Here is a 23,998-nt window from a genome sequence, read left to right on the forward strand (position 1 = left end):
AATGATCCTTCAACCAATATTATGGTTGCTCACGTGTTTGATTTGATTTGCCAATATTATGGTTGCTCATGTGTTTGATTTGATTCAAGTCCCAATTCTTACATGACAAGTGATCCTGGTGTTGTGACTTGTAAGGAACTACTTACTTCTTTTAGTATAGAGAAGAAGCTCAATCGTCAAGTCAGGCAAGTCAGACTCATTACTCACAATCACTCAAACATTCGTTTCAGTTCCCCATCCATATATATGTGAGACTGAGATTTCTTTTTTTTTCCTGCTTTTTGGTTTTCTTTTTCCTGCTTGTGCTTCTCTAGATGATGGATATATTATTAGGGATGATGCTGAACTCGTGGACCCAAATGATGGTAGAATCCTCTTCAATGTAAGTCATCTCAAAATCCTCTGATTTTCCTTATTTTCTTCTGTTTCAAGTTTATCTATCTCCCTCAACCAATGATCCTTTTGTTTTTTTTTTTTGTTGAATAACAAGGTACTACTGGGGAATTTGGCGACAAGGCACCAGAATTCTAAGCAAAACCCTTTTTAACAAAAATTCCCTTCCACAGGTAATAAACAATTGAGGTAATAAATAACTTCTTGGATGTTTGTTAGGATTAGATTCATCTCTTCACTTATATTTTTTTAGATTCATCTTGTAGTCAATGTAATTGTTAGTTTATAAAAAAAAACTCATCACTGGGGACAAGACGCAAAGGCTCCGTTACTGTTTTCGAACAAGTGAGGCAAGTTGTTCCATTACTAAAGAAAATCACTCATTGAGTTCGGTTCAGTTCCACATCCTTAAGTGAGACTGATATTTTTGGTTTTGTTGTTGCTTCTTGTGTAGACTTATATGGAGGTTCACTTTCTTCCCATTAATGTTAGGATGATGCTGAATTATGGTCCCAGTCGATGGAAAATAATCATCTTCTTATTGCTCTGTAAGTCATCTCAACATCCTCTCTGCTTTTCTTTATTTATTTATTTTTGTTTTGTTTCAAGTTTATCTATCTCCCTCAACCAGTAATCTTTTTGTTTTGTTTTTGTGTTTATTGAACAACAAGGCACCAGAATTGTCTCAAGCCAATGGAAGTAACCAGAAAAATGTATAAAGGTGATGGAAGTAATCAGAAAAATGTATAAAGGTAGTTGACACTCACGTGCCTCTTGTTATAGTTTTTCTTATGTGTTGATTCTTTTCACTGCAGGGAAACGACTGTTGAAAACGTAGCTAGCACTACCAATCTGACTCAGCAAAATCAAAGCCATCACAAGGTAGCTCACATCCTTAATTCACAACCGTTCTAATACCCAAATCTGGTTTCAAATTCCTCTTGTAATAGTTTTTTTTTGGCGCGTTCATTGCCTCACTGCAGGGAAACAAGTGTTAAAAACATAGCTAGCTCTACGAAACTGATTCAGGAAAATAAAGCCCTGACAAGGCAAAAGCTAGATGATGCAGAATCAAGATAGGTGAGCCAAATTGTTACAAAATCAGCATGATTCACTCGTAATCTCACTGCATAACTGAAACACACAAGTCTTAAAGCTCGACATGTGTAACAGCAATGAACAACAAGGCAATGCATCTAGTTTCACTGAGGTATAATTGTACTTCAAAAATTGAATACTAAACGAAACCAATGCCTTCTGTCATTGATGCAGGTTTTGGCGGCTCCAGCTTTCATCTGCATTATGTGATGGAAAAAATCATCTTCTGCTCTGTAAGTAATCTCCAAATCCGTTGCGTTTTCTTTATTTCGTTCTGTTTCAAGTTTATTTATCCCGCAACCAATGATCCTAGAATTGTAGACATCAACGAAGGTAATCTCAATCCAAAACCAACAACTCTGCTCCACGGTCATGTATGCCCTTCAGTCACTAAGTGCACTCGCGGAGGAGAATAGAAAAGTCGTTGTGCTTCACGGTTGCTTGTATAACTTTCTGTTAGTCTCTCTCAACTCTTGTCATCTCTTTTTCAGGTTTATGTCCGAGAGTAAATTGCACCTTACGTTTCAACGGCTGAATTTATGAAGAAGTTCCAAACAAACACCAGAGACTCTTTAACAAAAAAAACAGAACCATACAAGACCAGACAAAAAGATTAATTAAACAAAGGAAAGCTACAAAAAAAATGTTTGAAGAAAAAGAAAAGATCACAAGAGAAAGTACAGACAAAACCGAACAACACTACACATCAGATGATAAGAAGAACAAAAAGACAAGAGAAAGTACAGACAAAATAAGAACATCATTGACACGCTTGACACGTAGTCATGATGAGAACACGTGGAAGCCCCAAAAGACTCTTTGCCTTTACACGCGGACATGAGAAGAACACTTTTGAGTTGACACCCAAAGAGTGTTCGCCTTAACTCTCTAACCGACGTGACCCTCACAAATCTCAATTCAATTATACGAAAATCGGAATTCACCAAATATCTCGGCCACGATTTTAGAAAAATAAAAATAAGAACATCCTGATCATTCCCTCTCTCAATCAATCTCCCATTTATGCTCTTTTAAGTCAGATGGTCACTGATCCTAATTACCAAGTGAGTTCTCTGATTTTGTGGTTTCTTTTAGAGTCCAAAATTAATGACAATATGTCTTCTTTTCGAGGACGAAGATCGTACAAATGGCTTTACAATTGTTTTTGTGTTCTTTTGAGTCAAGATCATGTCTTTTTTTTTTTAAGGTTTGAGATCTCATTATGCCACTATGAATTCTAAAAAGATGGAAACATGGAGCAGGCGCAAAGATATAATCAGCGATCTACCAGAAGCTCTTCTTTGCCATATAGTGTCGTTTCTTTCCACAAAAGAAGCTGCGTTAACATCTCTTCTCTCTAAGAAATGGCGTTATCTCTTTGCTGCCAAACCAAATCTTGATTTCGATGATTCCGAATGCTCGCGTCCTGAACTGGTCAACCAACTAGAGACCAATGAGGTTCATATAACTTTTATGAGATTCGTAACGAGAGTTCTGGCTTCACAGGGGGATTCTACTATCAGAAGTTTCTCTCTTAAGTGTGGACATGGTATCTATCCAGTTTTTGTCTCTCGTTGGATATCAAATGTGATGCTACGTGGGATATCGGATCTTGATTTACGCGTTACTGTTGACTGGAAGGATTTGATGATGCCTGCACGTGTCTTTACGAGCAAGTCACTAGTTAGACTGAGAATTGAAACTGGAAATGGTACTATGATTGGTGGTATGCATATGGAACATGTTTTCCTTCCAAAGCTTAAGGCTCTCTATCTTGATACCATTACCTTTGGAGACGGTGATAATTACCTCGTCAAGCTTATCTCTGCCTGTCCTGTCCTTGAGGAGTTAGTTATGATCAATCTATGTTGGGATGGTTATTGGCACCGGTCTGTGTCTTCCAAAACCCTCAAGAGACTAACGCTACGTTGTCAAGACTATGACCAGAATCCAGATAGTGTTACATTTGATACACCGAATCTTGTCTACTTTGAATACTCTGATCATGTTGCGCAAAAGTATGATATTGTGAAATTCGATTCACTTGTTGAAGCTAGTATCGGTCTTCGAATGACACGTGATCAGCATACACTTGCGAGCTACGGAGATTTGGTCGGTAACGCAACTGATCCTCTTACGAGGATAAGTAATGTTCAGATCCTTTACTTATATGCCAGCACTCTTGAGGTTTGTATCTTAGTACCTTCCCTTGTTTCAGTAAGTGCTACATGGGCTTGCAGCAAATGAAGTTGATCTGTTTTTTTTTTGTTTCAGGCTCTTACTTTCTGTTGTAAACCAATACCGGTATTCAAAAAACTGATTCATTTAACTGTCAAGACTCACCGGCAAGTAGGATGGGAATCATTGCCGGCTCTACTCAAGAAGTGTCCAAGTCTAGAAACCCTCGTTTTTGAAGTACCAACTCATATCCTTGGCCTAGAGCATAAAATATTCAAACAAAATTATAGGCTTTGAAGTTATTTCCTCTGTTATATAGGGACTCCATCACAAGAAAACAGTCAAGTGTGAGGATGGTGACGGGTGCCTATGCAAATCGTCGTCGGAGGACATTCGTAGTTGCCTATCATCAAGTCCGGTGAAGGTTTTAAAGATACTTAAGTTTGGCGAAATTTCTTTTTACTGCGATGACACGGAGAAGCAGAAGCAGATGGAGCAAGTCAAGCATTTCCTGGAGACAATGCCGAGTCTTGAACAAATGATTGTCTGCTACAATACACGAATTGATGAAGATTTGAAAGGCCAACTTGAGAGACTAGTTCCTAGAGGAGCTTCATCAAAGTGTAGTATCCAACTAATATGTGATCACGTACTCGCACCAGTTTATCCTTATTCCGGTGTCATCGACTATATCGAATAATTGGGACTTGCAGAGCTATGGTTCTAGTTTTTAGCACAGAAGTATATAGTTTGGTCTATGTTCTGTTATTGGTCCCTTCTTACTTTTTCACTTTTTTGTATGTGTTTGTTGTATACTTGATGTTTTCTCAAGGGTTTGAAGTTTTATATATATAACATAGCTTTTAGTTCTAGTTCGCAGTACAAAATATTCCTACTTGCCCATCACTAATCAAGTCCGGTGAAGGTTCTAAAGATATTGGAGTAGAAGAAGCATCAAGTAGCACCACTATGCATATTTTACCCGTTTCAATTCTGAGTGATTTCCTTTTTATTGTTGCTCGTTGAACGTTCCTTTTACCCGTATAACTCATCACCGATGAGCAAAAAAAAGTTTCAGTTGTTAGGATTGGTTTTCCGGCGATGATCACTTTCACTGGAATTGGGCTCTCGTGGCGGCGGAGGTTGGTGGAACAACACAGACTCTTGAGAGAGCGAGAGTCTGTGTTTAGTCCTTAAAAAAGGATGTATTTGGTTTCTCCTTAAAAAAGAATGTATTTGGGTTCTCCATATTAGAAGGTCTTTGTTTAGTCCTAAAGAAAATAAAATTAGAACACAGACTCTTGAGAGAGCGAGAGAGATAGAGAGTGTGAGAGATTCTAGTGGCGACGACGAGAGAGAAAGCGACGAGAGATGGAGAGTGTTCGATTCTACTGGCGGCGAGATCACGGTCGATTCTAATGGCGACGAGAGATACATGTGAACTAAGTCAGCGGAGGTAACTTTCCGTGTTCTTCAAAACCCTAATGATCGATATTTGTATCGGGGATTGCACAACTTAAACAAATAAAGATTTTGTGTGAAAGAGAACCAAGTTCTTTTATTAATCGGGGAAAACGTGAGATCGTCACTTAAAACAAGTCGGGATAGAGCTTGCTAGTTCGTTTGACGAACTGAAAATAGGAATGAATTATACGAAAGACAATAACAGTTTTTGATGCAAAGTATTGCTTTGTAGGTATTGTTCGCGGGTCAGGATGATCTTTCCAATAAATGTCTTGAACTATTTATAGCTGAGTGTAGAGTTAGGGCACTCTAGGGTTTCTGCGCGAAATCCCGAAATTGTCCTCTGCGGAGTGTTAATGGACTTTCTATCAATTTTGTCGGGCCGAAATCACAATTAACAAGTCTTGTTGGGCCGAGTGGCATATTGGGCGCAGCCCATATCCAACAATCGATTTGATTATTCGTGTGAATGTTTCGCTTTTGAAATTAAGAGTTTGCGCTTCGTATATAGGATCTTATTAGTTAAGGAATGGGTTTATTTGTTTCTTTTAGGTGAAACGAAACAGGTCTTTGTGTTCGTGTTCCAGCCAGGAAGGACTGATACAAAAAGGGTCGCCGGCTGTGTTCAAACTGATCGATGTAAAGGTAATCTAGGTCTTTGTCTTGTCTGCTTCCTCGAATTTTTTCTCACTTAGGCTGGTTGTTTTAACGAAGCTGCTTCTATGCAGATCGGAGATATGCTATTGTTTGAAGAATGAAGAAGATTCAAGATTCAGAACCAAACAATAACAAAACCTTCGCCTATACGGTAACAACGTCAATCTTGAGTTCTTTTCATTGTTTTATTTGTTGCTTCTCTTGATGATGAAGATACATATATAATATGGTTCACTCTCTTTCTTCGCATGTATAATTTTTGGGACGACCGGCCCAACAGCAAGTCACCTACAATGAGAAAATCCTCTGTAAGTAAACACTTTAAGATCCTTATCATCATGATATTATTACCATCTGTTTCAAGTTCTATGATCCCTCAACCAATAATAATATCTCTTATCTTTTTTATTCTCTACGCTCAGAATCCAAGATGAATAATGTCTGGTGGAAGTATTGTTTTCGTGCCTTTCTTTTTCACAAGAAACTCCACAACGACATAGAAAGGTAAATATTCTTGGGGCTTACTGTGTGTTTCTTCAACTCTCATCTGAATGTTTTGCTTTCTTAAACATGACGTTTGTTTTATATATAGGATCTTAATTAATGGGTTTGTTTATTTTGGAGATTCTGTGAAACAGCCTTCCACATAAAACAACTCGTCACCGGAGGAGAGAAGAAGCTCATTGATGTTTTCCAACAAGTCAGGCAAGTCGTCCCATTACTCAACCAAATCACTCAATACGTTCGCTTCAGTAGTTCCCCATCCATAAGTGAGTCTAAGATTTTTTTTGGTTTTCTTGTTTGCTGCTTCTCTAGATGATGGGGGACATATGGAGGTTCACTCTTTCTTCCTGTTAATAACATTAGGGATGATGCTGAATTATGGACCCAAACGATGGAAAACAAATCCTCTTCTTATTGCTCTGTAAGTTATCTCAAATTCCTCTCTGCTTTTCTTTATTTTATTTTCTTCTGTTTCAAGTTTATCTATCTCCCTCAACCAGTAATCGTTTTGTTTTTGTGTTTGTTGAACAACAAGGTGCTACTGAAGTGGAACTCGACAATGCACCATAATTGCCTCAAGCCAAAGGCAGTAATCATAAAAATGTATAAAGGTATTTGCCATTATTTATTACTTTCCTGATACCCAATTTGCATAAAGGTAGTTGACATTCTTAATAACCATTCTGATAACCAAATGTGGTCTCACGTTCCTCTTGTTATAGTTTATTTTAATGTGTTGATTCCTTTCACTGCAGGTAAACGAGTGTTTAATACTTAGCTAGCACTACCAATCTGAGTCATCAAAATCAAAGCCATCACAAGGGAAAAGCTAGATGACAGGTGCGTCATTTATTGTTTCAAAATCAGCAAGCCCTTCACTCCACAACTCCAGCTTTTGCCTGCACCACAAAGAAGTACACCACGTCTGCCATAATTCAAGGTAAATACCTTCCATCAGAGATTATAGTCTTAATTAATAACGATTCTGATACCCGAATCTGGTTTCACGTTCCTTTTGTAATAGTTTTCCCCCCATTTATTGCCTCACTGCAGGAAATCATAGCTAGCTCTACCAAACTGATTCAGGAAAATAGAGCTCTCAAAAGGCAAAAGCTAGATGATGCAAAATCAGACAGGTGAGCCCAATTGTTACAAAAACAGCATTTTTCACTTGTAATCTCACTCTGCATAACAGAAACTCTTTCCTCCTCATCTGTAATTTATGTAGTTTCTCTCAACGACAACAACAAAACAAGTCAACAACAACAACGGATAAAACCTCTGTAAGTAAATTAAAGATCCTTATCATGATTTTATTTTCTTCTGTTTCAAGTTTATCCCTCAACCAAGCATTGTTGATGAGTAATATCTGGTGGAAGTACTGGCTTCGTGTCTTTGCAGGTGATGATCAGAAGAGGACGTTGTTTTCATGGCATTTCTTCAACTCTTATATGATTTGACGAGAAACTCCTTAACGTGAAAAAGGTAATTATTCTTGGTGTTTCTTCAACTCATCCGAATGTTTTGTTTCTTAAATGGGATCTTGATTGATGGGTTTGTTTCTTTTTGGAGATTCTGTGAAACAGCTCTCAACAACAACAACTCATCAGCAGGGAGAAGAAGCTCAATCGTCGGCCCCAAGACTCTGTGCTACTCGAACAAGTCAGGAATGTTGTTCCATTACTCACAATCACTCAATACGTTTGTTTCAGTTCCCTATCCATTAGTTAGACTGAGATTTTTGGTTTTGTTGGTTGCTGCTTCTATAGATGATGGTTTTCTTCCCATTATGATTATCATTAAGGAAGATGCTGAATTATGGAACCCAAACGTTGGAAAACAAATCCTCTTCTTATTGCTCTGTAATTCATCTCAAATTCCTCTCTGCTTTTCTTTATTTTTTCCTTTTTCAAGTTTATCTATCCCTCAACCAATAATCCTTTTCTTTTTGTTGAACAAAAATTTGCTACTGAAGTGGAACTCGACAAGGCTCCAAAGGCAGTAATCAGAAAAATGCATAAAGGTAGTTGACATTCTTTATAACTATTATGATACCCAAATGTGGTCTGACGTTCCTCTTGTTATAGTTTATTTTAATGTGTTGATTCCTTTCACTGCAGGGAATTTTTTTTTTTTAATGGTTATGGTCTGTGAATTAATTCATGTCAAGGTTATTCTGCTTCTATTTTTGGTTAGCTAACTAAATGTTATAGACGTTGCACTATGAGTCCTCTATCAAAAATTCAAAGAAAGTGATTAAATTTTGTATTTGAACTGCAGGGGAAAAACGGCTCAAGGTATCGATTTTGATGTCTTATGGAAGACTGGTTGTAATGTCCGGAGTAAGTGCAACTTCCAGGAAGAAGAAGAAGAAGAAAACCCCGCTCAAGGTTTTGTTTCAATATATCCATCACTATTTGTTTGAAAGGTCCAATTGCTTATAATCATTCTTATTGTTTGCAGGATAAAAGAACCGTTTTAGAACCATGTCTTATTCACAAAGGACGCCTCAGGAAAATAACAAGTTCCGAGGATGCAGAGGACAACAACAAGACTGCTTGTGATGATATGCTTCACGGTTGCTTTGTTATAACAATTTTAAGACACGAACGGACTCTATAACTTGTGGGACAGGAAAATAAATTACAAGTACAATACATTAAAATTTGATGATCTAATTAAAACAAAAAGCCAAATTAAGAAGAAAAATTGCGAGATGAGATCCAAGTAACTAATCTCTGAAAACCTCAGCTAAACCAATATATCTCCTCGGCTTGTACGATGTCGTTTCAGGGCTGAGACTTCTGTCTTGTTTCTTGCTTGAACCATCGTCCCCAAACAACATTGCAAACCTAACAAACTTTAGGGTTTTGGCCAAAGATTGCAAAATTCCAGTCTTTCCACGCTCCTCTCGCAATCAACCTCTGAGAAGTTGTCAGATTTGATGGGGTCTGTGCTCTGATACCCAATAGTGAGTCTCGTCGACACTGACACCCTCTTTTGCTGTTGACACTGCCCGTATTTTTTTAGTAAGCTTCTGAAGTTTATATCTTTCGCTCGAAATCATCATGTCATTTGCCTGATTAGAAATCCAGTGTTTTTGTTTTTGTATTATTACTGCAAGCATCTGACTTTTTTCCGGGTTTGTAACTGTTTGAGATCTGTCACTTTGTAGGGCACCCGACAAAGATATGGATATATGTTGCAAAGATATAATCAGCAATCTACCCGAAGCTCTGATTTGCCACATATTGTCGTTTCTCACCACAAAGGAAGCAGCTTTGACTTCACTTCTCACCCAAAAGTGGCGCTATCTCTTTGCTTGCAGACCAATTCTTGATTTCGATGACTCGGTATTACATGAAGTGCCTATCCTAGAATTGGATGCGAAACACAGCATGTTTATGGATTTCGTGGATAGAGTGCTGAGTTTGCAGGGTAATTCTACTATTAAAAGCTTCTCTCTTCAGTGTCAAGATGGTGTTTATCCAGATTGTGTCACTCGTTGGATAACTAGTGTCATGGAACGTGGAGTATCAGATCTTGATTTACGCGTTACTTTGAATTGGCATGATGATTCGATGCCTGCAAGTGTTTTTGTCAGCAACTCACTGGTTAGGTTGAGAGTGGAAGCTGGAAATGGTGTTATCATTCATGTGGGAGATGTTTTTCTTCCAAAGCTTAAGACTCTCTATCTTGATTTAGTTTTGTTAACATATTGTGGTNGGAGGCAGATTTTGACGGGGAGAAGGATTCGGAATATAGTTACATAAGTTTCGGTAGGATGAATTTCATTTTATGTTTGACGCATCGCNCCAAATTCCTGATTAAATCTTCTTTCTTCTTCCTTTTATCCCTTATTTTATTATTGGAAGAAGAAGAAGAGGTAATTCGAGTGAGATTGTCATGGCGCAAAAGCAGATACTTTGGTACAGAATGGTTTCCAGATTCTGGTGCCTCCTCTCACATTACCAATTCTGCTCATCACCTCCAACAGTCACAACCTTATGTGGGATCCGACAGTGTGATGGTTGGGCCCCTGCTGAGTAGGGTCGGTATAGGTAACCATCGATATAGATCAGCGTAGTAAGCGGTTCCAAAAACTTTCTAGCAGCTTTTTTTCTCCTCTCCTTTCAGTCGCTCGTTGAGACCTCATCAACTAGTTAATGCTCGTCGAGACGCCAAGCTCTCGGTGGATTCGAACCACCAAACAAGCCACTTCCCCTTTTTTCGTGGTGTTGTTGACGTTGTTGAAAGCTACAGTTTTTGGTGGGCCAAGAGTCATAGTTAGTTGCTGTTTCCTAGGGAGACTCTCTCCTTATGGGCAAGGGAGGCAGATTTTGACGGGGAGAAGGATTCGGAATATAGTTACATAAGTTTCGGTAGGATGAATTTCATTTTATGTTTGACGCATCGCGATCTCGTTCCCACTGAAACCCCCTACTTCAAGGGGAATCGAAGAAGTGAAAGAGATAGTGAAACTGGGGCAAAAAGAACTTAAGGCTCAAAAGATTCAATTCTTGCTGCTGGTAGCCGGTCTGCCGGTCGATAAGCAGCAGCTACAGGACGAGAGCTAAGCTAGCCAGCCGCCAACCAAGCAAATGCGCTATCCCTATCCCTTCCCGATGCGATGTCGCTTACTTTGATTTGAATTAATGAGGAACGAAGGCGCATGCACATTGTCTATCTCGTAATCATTTGATTCCGTCTGACTCCTCCTACTCCTCCTTTCCGAAAAGATCATCCTTGGTCCTTTTTCTTTTTGATGCTGCGATTACATAAAAACATAAACTTTGAGGCTCAATAGCTAAATACATGGCAATTAAATCATGAGCCGAGATCATAAAGATAATGCCCTTGGAAAGCTTATCTCATCTTGTCCTGTGCTTGAGGAACTAGTCATGATCAATCTATCCTGGCAAGGTTATTGGAGGCGTCCTTTTTCTTCCAAAACCCTCAAGAGATTAACTTTCCACTGTCAAGTGATTGATAATAATCCGTTTACTGTTACATTTGATACGCCGAATCTTGTCTACTTGGAATACTCTGATCATATTGCTGACGAGTATAAAAAGTTGAATTTTGATTCACTTGTTGAAGCAAGTATCGGTCTTCAAATGACAAGTGTTCAGTATGCACATGCAACCAACGGGTATATGGTAGCTGATGCAACGGATCTTATTATGGGGATAAGCAATGTTAGGATCCTTCACTTATTTGGCAACACTCTTTAAGGTTTGTATCGTAATGGGATCCTCTTAAAAGTCAGTTTGTTGTCTTCTTACTAGCAACCTGTAATTTAAATACCCTTGTTTCAGTTAGTGTTTCATGGCTTGCAAATGAAGTTGATTTGGTTTTTGTTTCAGGTTCTTACTCTCTGCTGTGAACATATACCGATATTCAAGAACCTGAATCATTTAACTATTATGACTCACTGGGAAGTGGGATGGGAATCATTGCCGGCTCTACTCAAGAATTGTCCAAATCTTGAGACTCTCGTCTTTGAAGTACCATTACATATCCTCCTTTTACTGCATTTGTTAACATACACCTTCAAACAAATTTAAAACTTTGTAGCTGTTTCCTCTATGATTCAGGGACTCCATCACAAAAATACAATTAGATGTGAGGACTTTGACGGGTGCCTATGCAAATCTTCGGAGGACAGACCCACTTGCTTATCATCAAGCCCGGTAAAGATTCTGAAGATATTGAATTTTGGTGAGATTTGTGATTACTATGGTGATGACATGGAGAAGCAGATGGAGCAAGTAGAGTATTTCCTGGAGAAAATGCCGAATCTTGAACAAATGATATTGTACTACAATGCACCGATCAATGAAGATGTGGAAAGCCAACTTCAGAGGCTAGTAGCTTCAGCCAAGGCCAGTGTCCAAGTCCAACTAATCTCTGAATAACTTCACCGTATATACTAATCTTCCCTTCCTTGTCATGTAAATGGGAGATTATACTCTCTTTTTTAATCTCGGAGAAGATCAACAAAGCTTTTATTCTAGTTTGTTCGAGTTCTGTTATGTGTTTGTATGTACTTTATGGTTTCTCAAGACTGCCAAGATATATATTAATTATCAAAGCTATTGTTCTAGTTTGGTGTCTGTCTTGTTATATACTCTGTCGGCTTCTTAATATGCATTTTCACTTTTCACTTGATATGTCTTATTATACACAATGTTTTTCATAAGGTTTCCAAGTTGTTGATTTAATTCACTATGAGATGCATCTCTAAAAATTAAGATGTGATGATTAACTAACCAAGTTACATCAAAGCTCACTCTCCATCTTAATTATGTTGACACTGAAAACAGAATGTTTGCAAAGCTTCTTTCTGGATGTGACGAGCTTTTTTTTATGTTAATCGTTGCTCAGAAAAATAAAAAGAACAACCAAAACAATTTCAGTTTGTTGTCAAATTCGAAATACTATTTGAAGAGTAATCAACTTTCTCAAACAGAGCATCGTTATTATTGCTCCTTACATTGATTTGAATGTGAAATAAAGAAAACAAACCCCAAAAATTCAAATGGTTTTTGTTTACACTATTCACTATGACCTTTTAACACTTGGCCATTTCAAACCCATTCTTAGCATTCTGATAATCGTCAAAAGCCAAATCGATCTCCGCCTGTGAGTTCATCACAAACGGACCACACTGAACCACAGGCTCACCTATTGGTTCCCCTGCAATCAACAGAAACCTCAACGACCTCGATGTTGACTTGTTCCACACGCTAACTAAACCCCCTGGTCCAAACACTACAACATGATGTGCCGATATAGCGGAAGAGTTCAAGGAACCGAACACACCCTCGTCGCCTTCAATAATGTAGGCGAAAGTGGTCCATGATTCTGGAACGGTCTTGTGGGTTTGAGATCCTGGCTTGAGGGTAAAGTCAAGGAACATAGTTGGTGTTCTAGTGTAGACTGGAGTTTTGATTCCCATGGATTCTCCGGCTATTACTTTGACCTCAACTCCGTTTTCTTCTGCTCGCGGGATGTCAAAACTCGATACCTCTTTATATTTTGGTTCGATCCTGTCAAAATCAAAGAAGAGAGAGATTCAAAAACTGTGAACTCTTTTATGAGATGAAAGTAAAGAAATCATCTTTTACATTTTGTCAGTGGAAGGCAGATTGATCCAAAGCTGTAAACCATTGTTGACTTCTTCTTCCGGGAACTCGGAGTGAATGATTCCTCTTCCTGCTGTCATCCACTGTCAGATCAAAGACTCAAAATTGAGTGAAACCAGTCTCGGAGAGGATTCTATGTTTTTCTTTGGGTGTTCTGTTTCTTGTTATTACCTGAACATCTCCGGCTTGGATTGTACCTTTATGACCTTTGGGATCTTTGTGAATGATTCCTCCCTGTAGCATGTATGTAACACTCTCAAAACCTGCACCACAGTTGACCAATTATACATTAGAGACAACATTTCAAAACATATTTATTCGTGTGTAAGAGAAGGTATAGATGATATTGACCTCTGTGAGGATGATCTGGGAATCCAGCTGAGAGTGAAACTGATCAAGAAACAGAAAAAGGTTTGGATTAGCCTATAACATACATAGAATCAGACATATTTAATATACAGATTTGACGAAGGAAGGAACTTACAGGAAAAATCAACTAGCAACACGAACGGGTCTAATAACTTCTGGTCAATCCTGAATCAACCCAAAAAAATAAGAAAAATATATATGAGACTTGAAGGTGAAGCCATAGGATCACTTTCTTGAGAAAAAAGAAGAAGAAGAAGAAGAAGAAGACTCACTCTGTGATCCCGTTTCTAATGACAGCGCTTTCACCTTCCTTTTGAAGCTTTGCTAGAACTTTCTTGATCACAAGTCTCGGTACCCTACTGTTGTCGGAAGGAACAGGCATGGCGATGATGATTCTGTTACTGACCTTCTCCTTCTTCCTAAAATCTTTTTTGGTTGTTAATGGAGGAAGTGAGTTCTTTGTATTTGGGTTAGTGGCGTGCGTGTGTATAAATAATATATATAGCGAGAGAGCAATGCAGAGGATCGACTACTGCAACTGGAGAAGTTGTAAGTGAGTGGGTCCTTTGTGTGGACGTCCAAACGTGATTGTTGGTCAATAATTTGATTACATTACGGATTGATTCATTAGCCTGATTAGATTACGAATTTATATAAAAAGTTATTAAGATTGCTAAAAGTTTCCGTTTGTTGTTTAATCTTTAAGAGACGTTGGCAAATCAAAAACATAATTGCGTTCACACCATATAAGGAAGTTCTCATGCCACGTATATACGCATAGGCCTAGAAATCTTGACAAGTGAAAACAAGTGCATGTAGTAGACATTGATGTAAATAAATACACAACACAGAATTTTTAAGTCATACGAGTGTGAATATGTAATCGTATGCTTGCAGATTTGATATTTTAATATTCGCTTCGATATTCAATACAGATTTTCGAAATCTAAAGAGAATCCCCTAATTAAAATTAACATGATCGCAATATTTTCCTTTAAAAAACAAAAATGAAATGATAAGAATATAACTTGGCAAAAATAGCATCTTCATTTTTCTCGGTCTGTTTCATAATTCATATCATGTAGCCATGATTTGGCCATTACTATTTTTAATGAGATAATGAAAGTAACAAATCTCTTCCTCTCTGTCTAATGACAAACGAAGGCCTTCAAAAATATATTAAGTCGACGGCCTTGTAAAATAGTTGTTATCCATCTGGTTATTCATGTTACTTTGCAATTCAACTGGGGTGTTGATACTAAAATTCTAAATTATGTTGCGGAATAACGACGATTCATTCACATCTTATTTGTTTTACCACTCTAAGCAATTCATCTGTGTGAAATTAGTTCTTTTATATATCGGTTTAGATCCATATTGTAAAAGAAATATTCATAACAAGGAAACGGAAATTGAGTAATACTACCATAAACTTATAAATGTGAAATCTCATTATCATACTCATGATGTCTTAACTCTCGAGTGCCGACAATGTTTGAACCACTATTAAATGTATCTTCATTGGGTGTTCACACTCTACCTCTAATTATTTACTATATAAATATAAGACAATGTTTGTCAAACCTAACTTTTTGATTAATTAAAAGGCTTTTCTGTTCGTTGTCGTGCTACGTTCAATAATAATAAAATGGCTGCTTAAGCAGCTAATAAAGACAAATTTAATATTCTTCATTAACCAGGTCATATATTAATTGTATATACGACAACAAAATATTACTATTGAATGTTAAAATATTTACAATTCATCAACCACATGTTGCAGTTGTTGTATATAAAAATACGGCTGATGATTTTGATGTCCGCTCCTAGTATGAACGTCCGCGTTTTCATTAAGGGGGATACGAAACATAAACAATAAATTCCAAGATACATGCATATAGTAGAATGAGGCGAAAGATCTTTTGAGTTTCTCCATGTTGATCTCTAGGCTACTTGTGGTTTCTAATAGGAGATAGAAATGGGCAAAGATCTGCTCTGGCAAGATTATATAGGATTTGAAAAATATTGGGGGCGTTTCGTGTTCATATTGAAAGTTGAAACTACTCAAAAGAACAAAACTTTTGGATATATACCAATACCCGACATTACAAGATCCATTCTTTAAAATGAACAATATCCCAATAACAATGTGCCAGTCTAGAAAGAAAAAATATGGTTTTTAGAACAGTAAAAACAAGCAATAATATACTACTGCTCAAAACGGTTGATTTGGCCATGAGTTTTAGTGGCTATATATTGACAATTTGTAGTCCGTAGGTGTTCATGAATCATGATGATTTGGCCATCAGATAACTAATAACACATATTTTATTATATTGTGGCTAATTAGTGAATAAGAAAATAGTTTTTGAATATTTGTTGATTCTGTTTGTGTACTTTGTGTGGAAAGGTGAGAACAAAAGAAGATTTCACTTTTTAGTTTAATAGAACGTTCCAAATTCCAAAACTTTTTAGAATCTCTTTTGATGGTGCTTCCACCATTTACTACGGCTGTGGGGTTCTTCTATCCCCCCACCAGTCTATCACACGCACCCATTATCTCAACAATACACATACGCATTAAGATAGAAAGATATACATATCTATATAGAGAGGGTAAGATGTGTATATCTAAAGAAGATGTGAACATAGTTTTGTATTCATTTGACTTTTATTTAACATTTCTGTAAATCCAAAATGGCTTCAAAGGTCCACCATTTCCACTTGTTTCTCTTGTTTTGGCCTAAGTACTCTAACCCAACATTGTTTGGTTTCTCACCAATGTGGTTCGTGATTTACTTAACTTTTTGAGACGAAAAAGAGAAGTCATTCATTCACACCATTTAGAGAATGCAGCATCACAAGAAGGATCCTATGAATTGAACCAGTTTGAGAGAGCAACAGGAATTTTGTTTAGTTTCTTCTCCATTCAATTAAGAAGAGTATTAAGATAACAAAAAAATGTCTATGGCAAGTTAAGTCTCATGTTAGTTTCTTTCTATACTCAAACAATTTAACACACCAAAAGAAAGAAACTCAAACTACAACTCAAGTTTCTCACAACAAAAGCATAAATTTACAAGGATGAGAGATCTTTAATCAGCAAAGTACAAACAACAGAAATAAGATAATCTTGATTTGAGTTTAAAGGTATTGTTTAGTAACTACAGATACTTGTAGCCAAGAGACACATCCATATATAGCTTCCAAATGGTATATGAGACATGACCGCATTATTGATTCCACAAAACCAGTAAGGTTCTTCTATAGGTGCAATCCATATTTCATCGACAAGGAAATGGGCAAAGTGGATGACAAGCTAAGGTTTTCAGAGATTACTTGAATCTTGCACTTGAGTGAAGCTACTGCGGGAACCATCTGAAGTTGGCTTGCCACTTCAACTAGATCATACTCGGTTGATGTATTGTAGTATATTATGAGTTGTTCAAGATTTGGTGTTTTCTCCAAGAAATTCTCTATCTGCTCTATCTCTTTCTCCATATCGTCACCATTATTGGTTTCTCCAAATTTCAATATCTTTAGAAGCTTCACCGGACTTGAAGATAAGCAAGATGGACTATTCTCCAAACCTTGGCACAAGCACACATCCCCACATCTGTCTGTTGCTTTGTGAAGGAGTCCCTACAACATAAAAAGAAACATCTCAAACATGTAAAATTAGTAAACAGAGTTATTTTCAAGGCTTTGCTCACTTGGAAGATAAGGGTTTCAAGATTTGGACAATTTTTTAGCACATTTGGCAGTGATTCCCATCCTAGTTCCGGATGACTCTCAATAGTTAGATGAGTCAAACTGTTGAATACCGGTATCGCTTGACAGCAAAAATTTAGTGTCTAAGACAAAACAAACGATTAGCACTCACTTCCAGATACACTTTAACACAAAAAAAACCTCGACTAATGTTATACTTAACATACCTCAAGAGTGTCACAAGATAAGTAAAGGGTCTTCACAGTGCATATTCCCATAAGAAGATTCATTGCATTGCCAACCATCTCTGTTTCCTCATCAACATCTGATACGTATCTCACATTTGCTTTCTGATCATTCGTCATACGAATACAGATACTAGCTTCAACCAGCGAATCAAAATTCACTTTCGGATACTTTAGCGCAATATTATCAGAATATTCAAAGTAGACAACAGTTGGAGTATCAAATGATACACTCTTTGGATTTCCGGCATAGTGTGCACAACAAAGCGTTAGTCTCTTGAGGATTTTGGAAGACATAGCAAGAACCCCAATGATCCCAAGCAAGATTAAGCAAACTTAATTCCTCAAGCAGGGGACAACCAGAAAGAAGCTTTGCAAACCCAATCTCACTCTCTTCAAACACAACTGAATCTAGATTTAGTGTCTTAAGCTTTGGAAGACAAACATTTCTCAGTTTAATTCTGGGACCATCTTTAGGTCCTATTTTCAGCCTAACCAGTGTCTTACTCGCAAAAACCTTTGAAGGCAGCCAATAAACCAATGAGGGAGAGACATGTAGAGCAAGATCTGATACACCATGTCTCAAAGCATTTAATATCCAAGGGAAGACGTCTTCATCTTCAATACCATCTCCACATTTTAGAGAAAACTTGTTGATATGATCTTTCCCTCGCAATTTCAATACTCTATCCACAAAATCTATAAAACTCGTCTGGTCTTGCATTTCAATCTCGGGATGCAGAGAAGAAAAGACATCAAAATCAAGATTTGGTACAAGAGCAAACAGATACCGCCATCTTTTTGAGAGAAGTGATGTCAAAGCAGCCTCTTTAGTAGACAGATTTGACAAGATTTGGCAAAGAAGACTATCTGGTAAACAATTGATTACAGCTTTGGATCTATCATCCATGCTTCTTTCAAAGACAGATCAGCACTCTCAAAACCACAGATTAGCACTTACGAAACCTAACCAAGAAGATTTCAGAAGCTGAAGTCACGGTACAAAAATACACGGTCCTAACTCCAAACCAGTTTCAAGGTCTAATCCTTACAAAATCGAGGATAAACTCAAACCAGTCAAAAAAAAAAAAAAAAACAGATCTTATAGGAGGAACACAAGGTCAAAAGCAGAGAATAGAAAACTTACCTTTGTTGAGTGTAAAAGCAGAGCCCATCAAAATCACCATACAGCTTCAAACAGACGGTGAGGGTTCATAAGGTATTAAACAATGTCTGGACCAAAAGAGCTGCAGCAACTTGGTACTATTAAACAATGTCTTGGAAACATGAAGGAGCAAGTAAAGTCTATCCGTCATTCAATTATTGGACTATCTTGTTAATTAATAATTTAATCTGATATAGACATATAGTATTAGCCAAGTCGTATGATCTTGTTAACGACCAGTAGAAAAATCTAAAGATATATGCGTTCACACTATAAAAGAGAACTTCTTACAAGGCACGTGCAAGCATGTTTTGAAGTTGGAACAACCAGTTTTAACATAACAGAAAAAAGGGGAAACAAACATCACATAAAGTTTTAACATTCTCAGTTTCAAAAAGGACAAAAGCCAGAGTGAAAAAGTACAAAACGACAGAAACAGAGGAAATCTTTAATTGTTTTGAGTTTAGATCAAAGCCTAGTTGAACCAGTAATCTTCGTCTTCTGGAGAAGAACAATACATAAGCATGGGATCTTTTATTTCGGGAGGAGGAGGAGACTCAGGCCAGCGATGTTCTTCTTCGGGAGGAAGAGCAGACCATTTTGTTGTTAAGAAAGAAGGAACAGTGCATGTCAAACTAAGATTCTCAGAGACTACCTGGATCTTGCACTTTGGTGAAGCTACTTTAGGAATCTTCTGAAGCTTCTTGGATAAGTCTAACACAGCAGGGTCATAATCAACTGTTCAAGACGCGGCATTTTCTCCAAGAAATACCTAATCTGCAGTATTTCTGACCCGTCTTCTTCATCGTTGTCATCAAACAGAAAAATCTTTAGCACCTTCACCGGAGAAGATGAAAGGCAAGAAGGATGCTTCGGACGTTTACAACAGCACACGTTCCCACATGCCTTGTTATACTTGTGGATAAGACGCTGAAGAAGTATAAAAGAAAGGTTTCATAGTTAAGTTGTATTTGTTTTTGTGACTGATAAACAAAAAGATATGCTTTAATGGGTTTTGTTCTATACCTTTAAAACAAGGGTTTCGAGATTTGCACAATTCTTGAGTAGACCTGGCAGAGAATCCCATCCAATTTCCGAGTGACTCTCAATCGTTAACTGAATCAGGTTGTTGAACACCGGGATTGGCTCACAGCAGAAAGTAAGTACCTAAAACCAAAAAAAATGAATCAATAACTATCTCATCACACACTTGTGAACATCAACTCAAGCTATATTAACCAATGGGATTGATTGAAATACAAACCTCAATAGCTTTGGCAGATAAGTAAAGGATCTGAACATTGCTTATTCCCTTGAAAAAATCTGTTGCATTAGCGGTCATCTGTCTTTCCTCATCATCTTCCGGGAAATAGTCGTCGTCTTCTGAAAAGTTTGCAGCTGCAGTCTGATCATCAGTCAGTCGAAGACCGATATGAGCTTCAACAAGCGAACTGAAGTTCACTTTTGGATACTGTCCCGCAACAGCGTCAGAGTACTCTAGGTAAACAAGATTTGGAGTAACAAACGACACGCTCTTTGGATTCTCATCAGTGTACTCCTCCTCACGGAAAAACGTCAGCGTCTTGAGAGATTTAAGAGACACAGTGCAAAACATCCAATACTCCCATCCGATATTCATCAGAACTAGTTCCTCGAGCACAGGACAGCCAGAGAGAAGCTTCACAAAACCAAAACCACGCTCTTCAACCAAAACAGAATCAAGAAAGAGAGTCTTAAGCTTTGGAAGAAAAACATCTTTCCTATCAAGGGTGAGACAGAGATCCTCTCCTGGTCCTAATTCCAGCCTAACCAGCGTCTTACTCACAAAGATCTCAGAAGGCAAGGTATACTCCAAGAGGCTTAGATCAAGATCAGATACACCGCGTCCCAACACATTTAATATCCAACCAGTGACACGATCAAGATCAGTATCAAAACTACTACAGTCTAGAGAGAATCTGTTCACGGTAAGATTGCCTTGCAAAGCCAACACTCTGTCCACAAAGTCCATAAAACTTGTACTGATTTCAGCATCGCTTCTTCCTATATCATTCTGATAGTCGGAGTCGTCAAAATCAAGATTTGTTACAAACGCGAACAAGTAACGCCATTTCTTCGAGAGAACAGATGTTGAAGCTGCTTCTTTCGTTGGAAGGTAGGACAAGATGTGTGAGATTAGAGGATTTGGTAGATTGCTGATCAAATCCATTTTCGAACGGAGAAGATCAACAACACTTGCAACCTAAGACAGTTGGAAGAGGAAACAGGATTGTCAGAGCGGAAACTCGAAACCTAACACACCCCCAAAATACGACAATTTCTCAAACTAGAAAACAGTTCCCAAGTTCTTGTCTTTCTTTTGACACACAACTCCTAACTGGAAACAAAGAAAGCTGGTAGACACTGAGTCAGAACAAGTATCAGAAGAAGAAAGAAATGAGGAAACTTACTTGAACCCATAAAAATCGCCAGAGTCGGGAGGTATTGTGTGTGGGATCAGAGCCGCAAAATGAAAATTAGGGTTTTTTTGTCAATCTTTGCCGTCAGTGAGATAGGTGGGCGATGTGGCGGGATGGTGTGAATTCCAATGCTGGAACCACTAAACGACGACGTTTTTTTAGTGAATCACCAAGAATTGCTTTCCAATTTTGTTTGCTTCTTAATGTAAGATTATCTTATTATATAATTTGATGTGAGATTTACTGGTTAACAAGATCGTACACGTGTCAAATATATTAACTAGATCCTGACACATATCAAAAGTTTTTATTAATTTTTATTTGTATTTTCAATTCTTACTAAAATATAGATTTGATATGATGTATTAATTATATAAATATAAAATATTTATTTCTATGCATTTAGATGAAATGTATAATTAAACTTAAAATATGGTTTATTATGTTGGTATAGAATATAGCTATTTAAATGGTACTCTCTGTCCAATAATAGTTTTGGGTAAAAACACAAAGATTAATAAACAATAAATATTATGTATTTTATAATACTTCAACCAATAGGAAAATATACTTTATAGTTCAAATAGTCATAAATTGTTATAATAATAAAAATTGTACATAGAAATTTGAAAAAATATTATAAAATATAGAGCAAAAAAAGTCTTAAAACTTTTATATAATGGAACTGAGAAAGTATTAAAATGAAATATGAGAGGTTCATATTCAATATTAAAATATTACAAGATAAAATCTAAAAGCATGTATATTACTATTTAATTATTCTTTATTTTTTTTAGCCGCGTAATAACGCGGACCTTATCATAGTTATTATTATACAAGTCAATCCTGAATTTACTCCTAATTTTCTGCTATTATTATTATAATAAACTTCTCTGATAAACTTGTCTGAGATGAAGAAGAGGAGTCCATTAGTCGATGAGGAAGAGTGCACAGTAGATGAGTGGCTGATGTTATCAGAGGTTACTTGCAGCAATTAGTGATGCTCTAAGTAGAGAGCAAGCTGTAACAGAGTATCGATTGGTTAAGAAAGAAAGATTCACAGTTTCGATCTTAACACACAATATGGAGAATAACAAAGGACCAATATATTGATTCCCTCTACTAATATATATGATTAAACTAGATTTTAACCCGCAATACACCGAGGAACAATATTTTTACAAAAAAAAAAAAAAAATTAAAAAACTGTATTTGTTTGTTAATTTTGTTTAGTGTTTAAGATTGTATAGTTGTATTTTAATTGTTAATTATAAAATTTGATCAGCTGTATACCGCAGACACGTGATAATTATTTAGTTTTATTTATACTAATGCTACATTTGTACCGTATCGAATTTCTTATGGTTATAAAAATAGAAATTTTTACTGCTTTTTAGATTTAACCCGTGAAAAAATTATTCTTACATTATTATACTTTAAATTTTTAGTGTTTTTAAATTTAATCCGTAAGTTTAAAGTTATTTAGATTTAACTTGTGAAAGAATTATATCCATAAAAGTTGTTATGCAGTATACCGCATATTAATTTATATTATAAATACTCCAATTTATTAGATTTAACCGGTGAAATAATTATTTTTGCATTTTTTATCAGCATATTAATAACCATTAAAGTTTTAATTGTTCATATGAAACAATATAGTTATTACTGAATATTAGAGTTTTTAAAAGAAGAAAATATTGTATAGATATTTTTGGCATATGTTATTAAGTGTAACAAATTTCTTAATATATAAATTGTTTTAGGAAATTATAAACCAAATTTGTAGAGACATTTTAGGAATCTAATTGATTCTGTTTGTATGTGCAACTTTTTTTCAACCAAACATTAAATAAAACTAAAACAGAACTCCAAGATTGGTAGTCCAAACCGGAGGTATGTGCAATTTTTTAAGGATTAACTTTGTAAATAAGTATGACTTAAAGGACATCAAATGTACTTCAATTTATAGAAATACCACGTAATAATTATTTAGTTTTATTTATTATAATGTGAGAAATCTGAGGAATCAATCCCTAAGTACCTCAAATCAAGTAATGTAGATGACTAAATCTACATTTTACAATCAAAATATGTAAAGCAAAAATTTCTATAGAAAGTCTATACAAACAAAATCTATAAAGATAGTTTTGGTGATTTTATGGGATTAAAATTTTAATGGGTAAAACTGTTTTTGGAAAAATCGGAATGTATAGATATTGTTAAGATTTTATGACAATAAATGTAAAAAATGTTGTCGATTTAAGAAAATTAAGTATTTGAGCTTTTCTACAATGTTATTTATGGAATTTTTTTAGAGATTAATGTTGTAAATAAAAATTTAAATAAACAAAACTTAAAGGACATAACAAAAAAACGTACTTCAAAAATGTTATATAGATGTATCGGCTTTATCCAAGTGATCAAGAAGAAATTTAAAGAGAGAGAGAACGACGCAAACAGTAAATAAGCAGCAACAACTTGGCATATTACAGATTATAGGAAATAATTCATCAAATTCATACATAATTGATCTATGGATTGGGGGGGGGGGGGGGGGGTTATACAGAACTATAGATAGAAAAGAAAGAGATTAGAAAAGTTAAA

At 36.5% G+C, this 23,998-nt stretch overlaps 3 protein-coding genes, 1 long non-coding RNA gene and 2 pseudogenes across 6 annotated transcripts; 3 read left to right on the forward strand and 3 right to left on the reverse strand.

Moving 5' to 3' along the window:
- On the forward strand, window positions 1,082-2,130 carry LOC109125562. Of its 2 annotated transcripts, none has more exons than XR_002032668.1 (3): window positions 1,082-1,114; window positions 1,209-1,275; window positions 1,983-2,130. It is a non-coding gene; the product is annotated as an uncharacterized LOC109125562 (long non-coding RNA). The 2 variants fall into 2 exon arrangements; XR_002032667.1 differs by lacking the exon at window positions 1,082-1,114 and adding an exon at window positions 1,122-1,145.
- Window positions 2,371-4,527, forward strand: LOC104699991 (putative F-box/FBD/LRR-repeat protein At3g59240). The gene is made up of 4 exons (XM_010415422.2): window positions 2,371-2,555; window positions 2,699-3,678; window positions 3,766-3,906; window positions 3,989-4,527. Exons 2-4 carry the CDS (start codon window positions 2,722-2,724, stop codon window positions 4,367-4,369), a joined length of 1,479 nt encoding a protein of 492 aa, XP_010413724.1. The 5' UTR covers window positions 2,371-2,555; window positions 2,699-2,721; the 3' UTR covers window positions 4,370-4,527.
- Window positions 8,822-12,318, forward strand: LOC104699992 (putative F-box/FBD/LRR-repeat protein At3g59240). Of its 2 annotated transcripts, none has more exons than XM_010415425.2 (5): window positions 8,822-9,265; window positions 9,470-10,017; window positions 10,068-10,073; window positions 11,143-11,529; window positions 11,661-12,318. In XM_010415425.2, the coding sequence occupies exons 2-4, from the start codon at window positions 9,486-9,488 to the stop codon at window positions 11,526-11,528; spliced, it is 924 nt and encodes a 307-aa protein (XP_010413727.1). In that variant the 5' UTR covers window positions 8,822-9,265; window positions 9,470-9,485; the 3' UTR covers window position 11,529; window positions 11,661-12,318. The 2 variants fall into 2 exon arrangements, with proteins under 2 accessions (XP_010413727.1, XP_010413725.1); XM_010415423.2 differs by having other exon boundaries at window positions 8,825-9,323.
- LOC104699993 (pirin-1) lies at window positions 12,714-14,410 on the reverse strand. The gene is made up of 6 exons (XM_010415427.1): window positions 14,084-14,410; window positions 13,927-13,976; window positions 13,794-13,832; window positions 13,614-13,705; window positions 13,425-13,525; window positions 12,714-13,346 (listed from the first exon to the last, which is right to left on the reverse strand). The coding sequence occupies exons 1-6, from the start codon at window positions 14,191-14,193 to the stop codon at window positions 12,869-12,871; spliced, it is 870 nt and encodes a 289-aa protein (XP_010413729.1). The 5' UTR covers window positions 14,194-14,410; the 3' UTR covers window positions 12,714-12,868.
- On the reverse strand, window positions 16,757-19,077 carry LOC104699994 (annotated as a pseudogene).
- On the reverse strand, window positions 19,225-21,496 carry LOC104699995 (annotated as a pseudogene).

This window comes from Camelina sativa, chromosome 7 (genome assembly GCF_000633955.1).
Source record: "Camelina sativa cultivar DH55 chromosome 7, Cs, whole genome shotgun sequence".
NCBI lineage: Eukaryota > Viridiplantae > Streptophyta > Magnoliopsida > Brassicales > Brassicaceae > Camelina > Camelina sativa.

Coding starts and splice junctions, on each gene's coding strand:
- LOC104699991 (XM_010415422.2), top strand. CDS start 2,722: ATGAATTCTAAAAAGATGGAAACATGGAGCAGGCGCAAAGATATAATC. Junction 3,679..3,765: donor TATATGCCAGCACTCTTGAG/GTTTGTATCTTA, acceptor TTTTTGTTTCAG/GCTCTTACTTTCTGTTGTAA. Junction 3,907..3,988: donor TAGAAACCCTCGTTTTTGAA/GTACCAACTCAT, acceptor TCTGTTATATAG/GGACTCCATCACAAGAAAAC.
- LOC104699993 (XM_010415427.1), bottom strand. CDS start 14,193: ATGCCTGTTCCTTCCGACAACAGTAGGGTACCGAGACTTGTGATCAAG. Junction 13,833..13,926: donor GTTGCTAGTTGATTTTTCCT/GTAAGTTCCTTC, acceptor TTTCTTGATCAG/TTTCACTCTCAGCTGGATTC. Junction 13,526..13,613: donor TCCAAGCCGGAGATGTTCAG/GTAATAACAAGA, acceptor TTGATCTGACAG/TGGATGACAGCAGGAAGAGG.
- LOC104699992 (XM_010415425.2), top strand. CDS start 9,486: ATGGATATATGTTGCAAAGATATAATCAGCAATCTACCCGAAGCTCTG.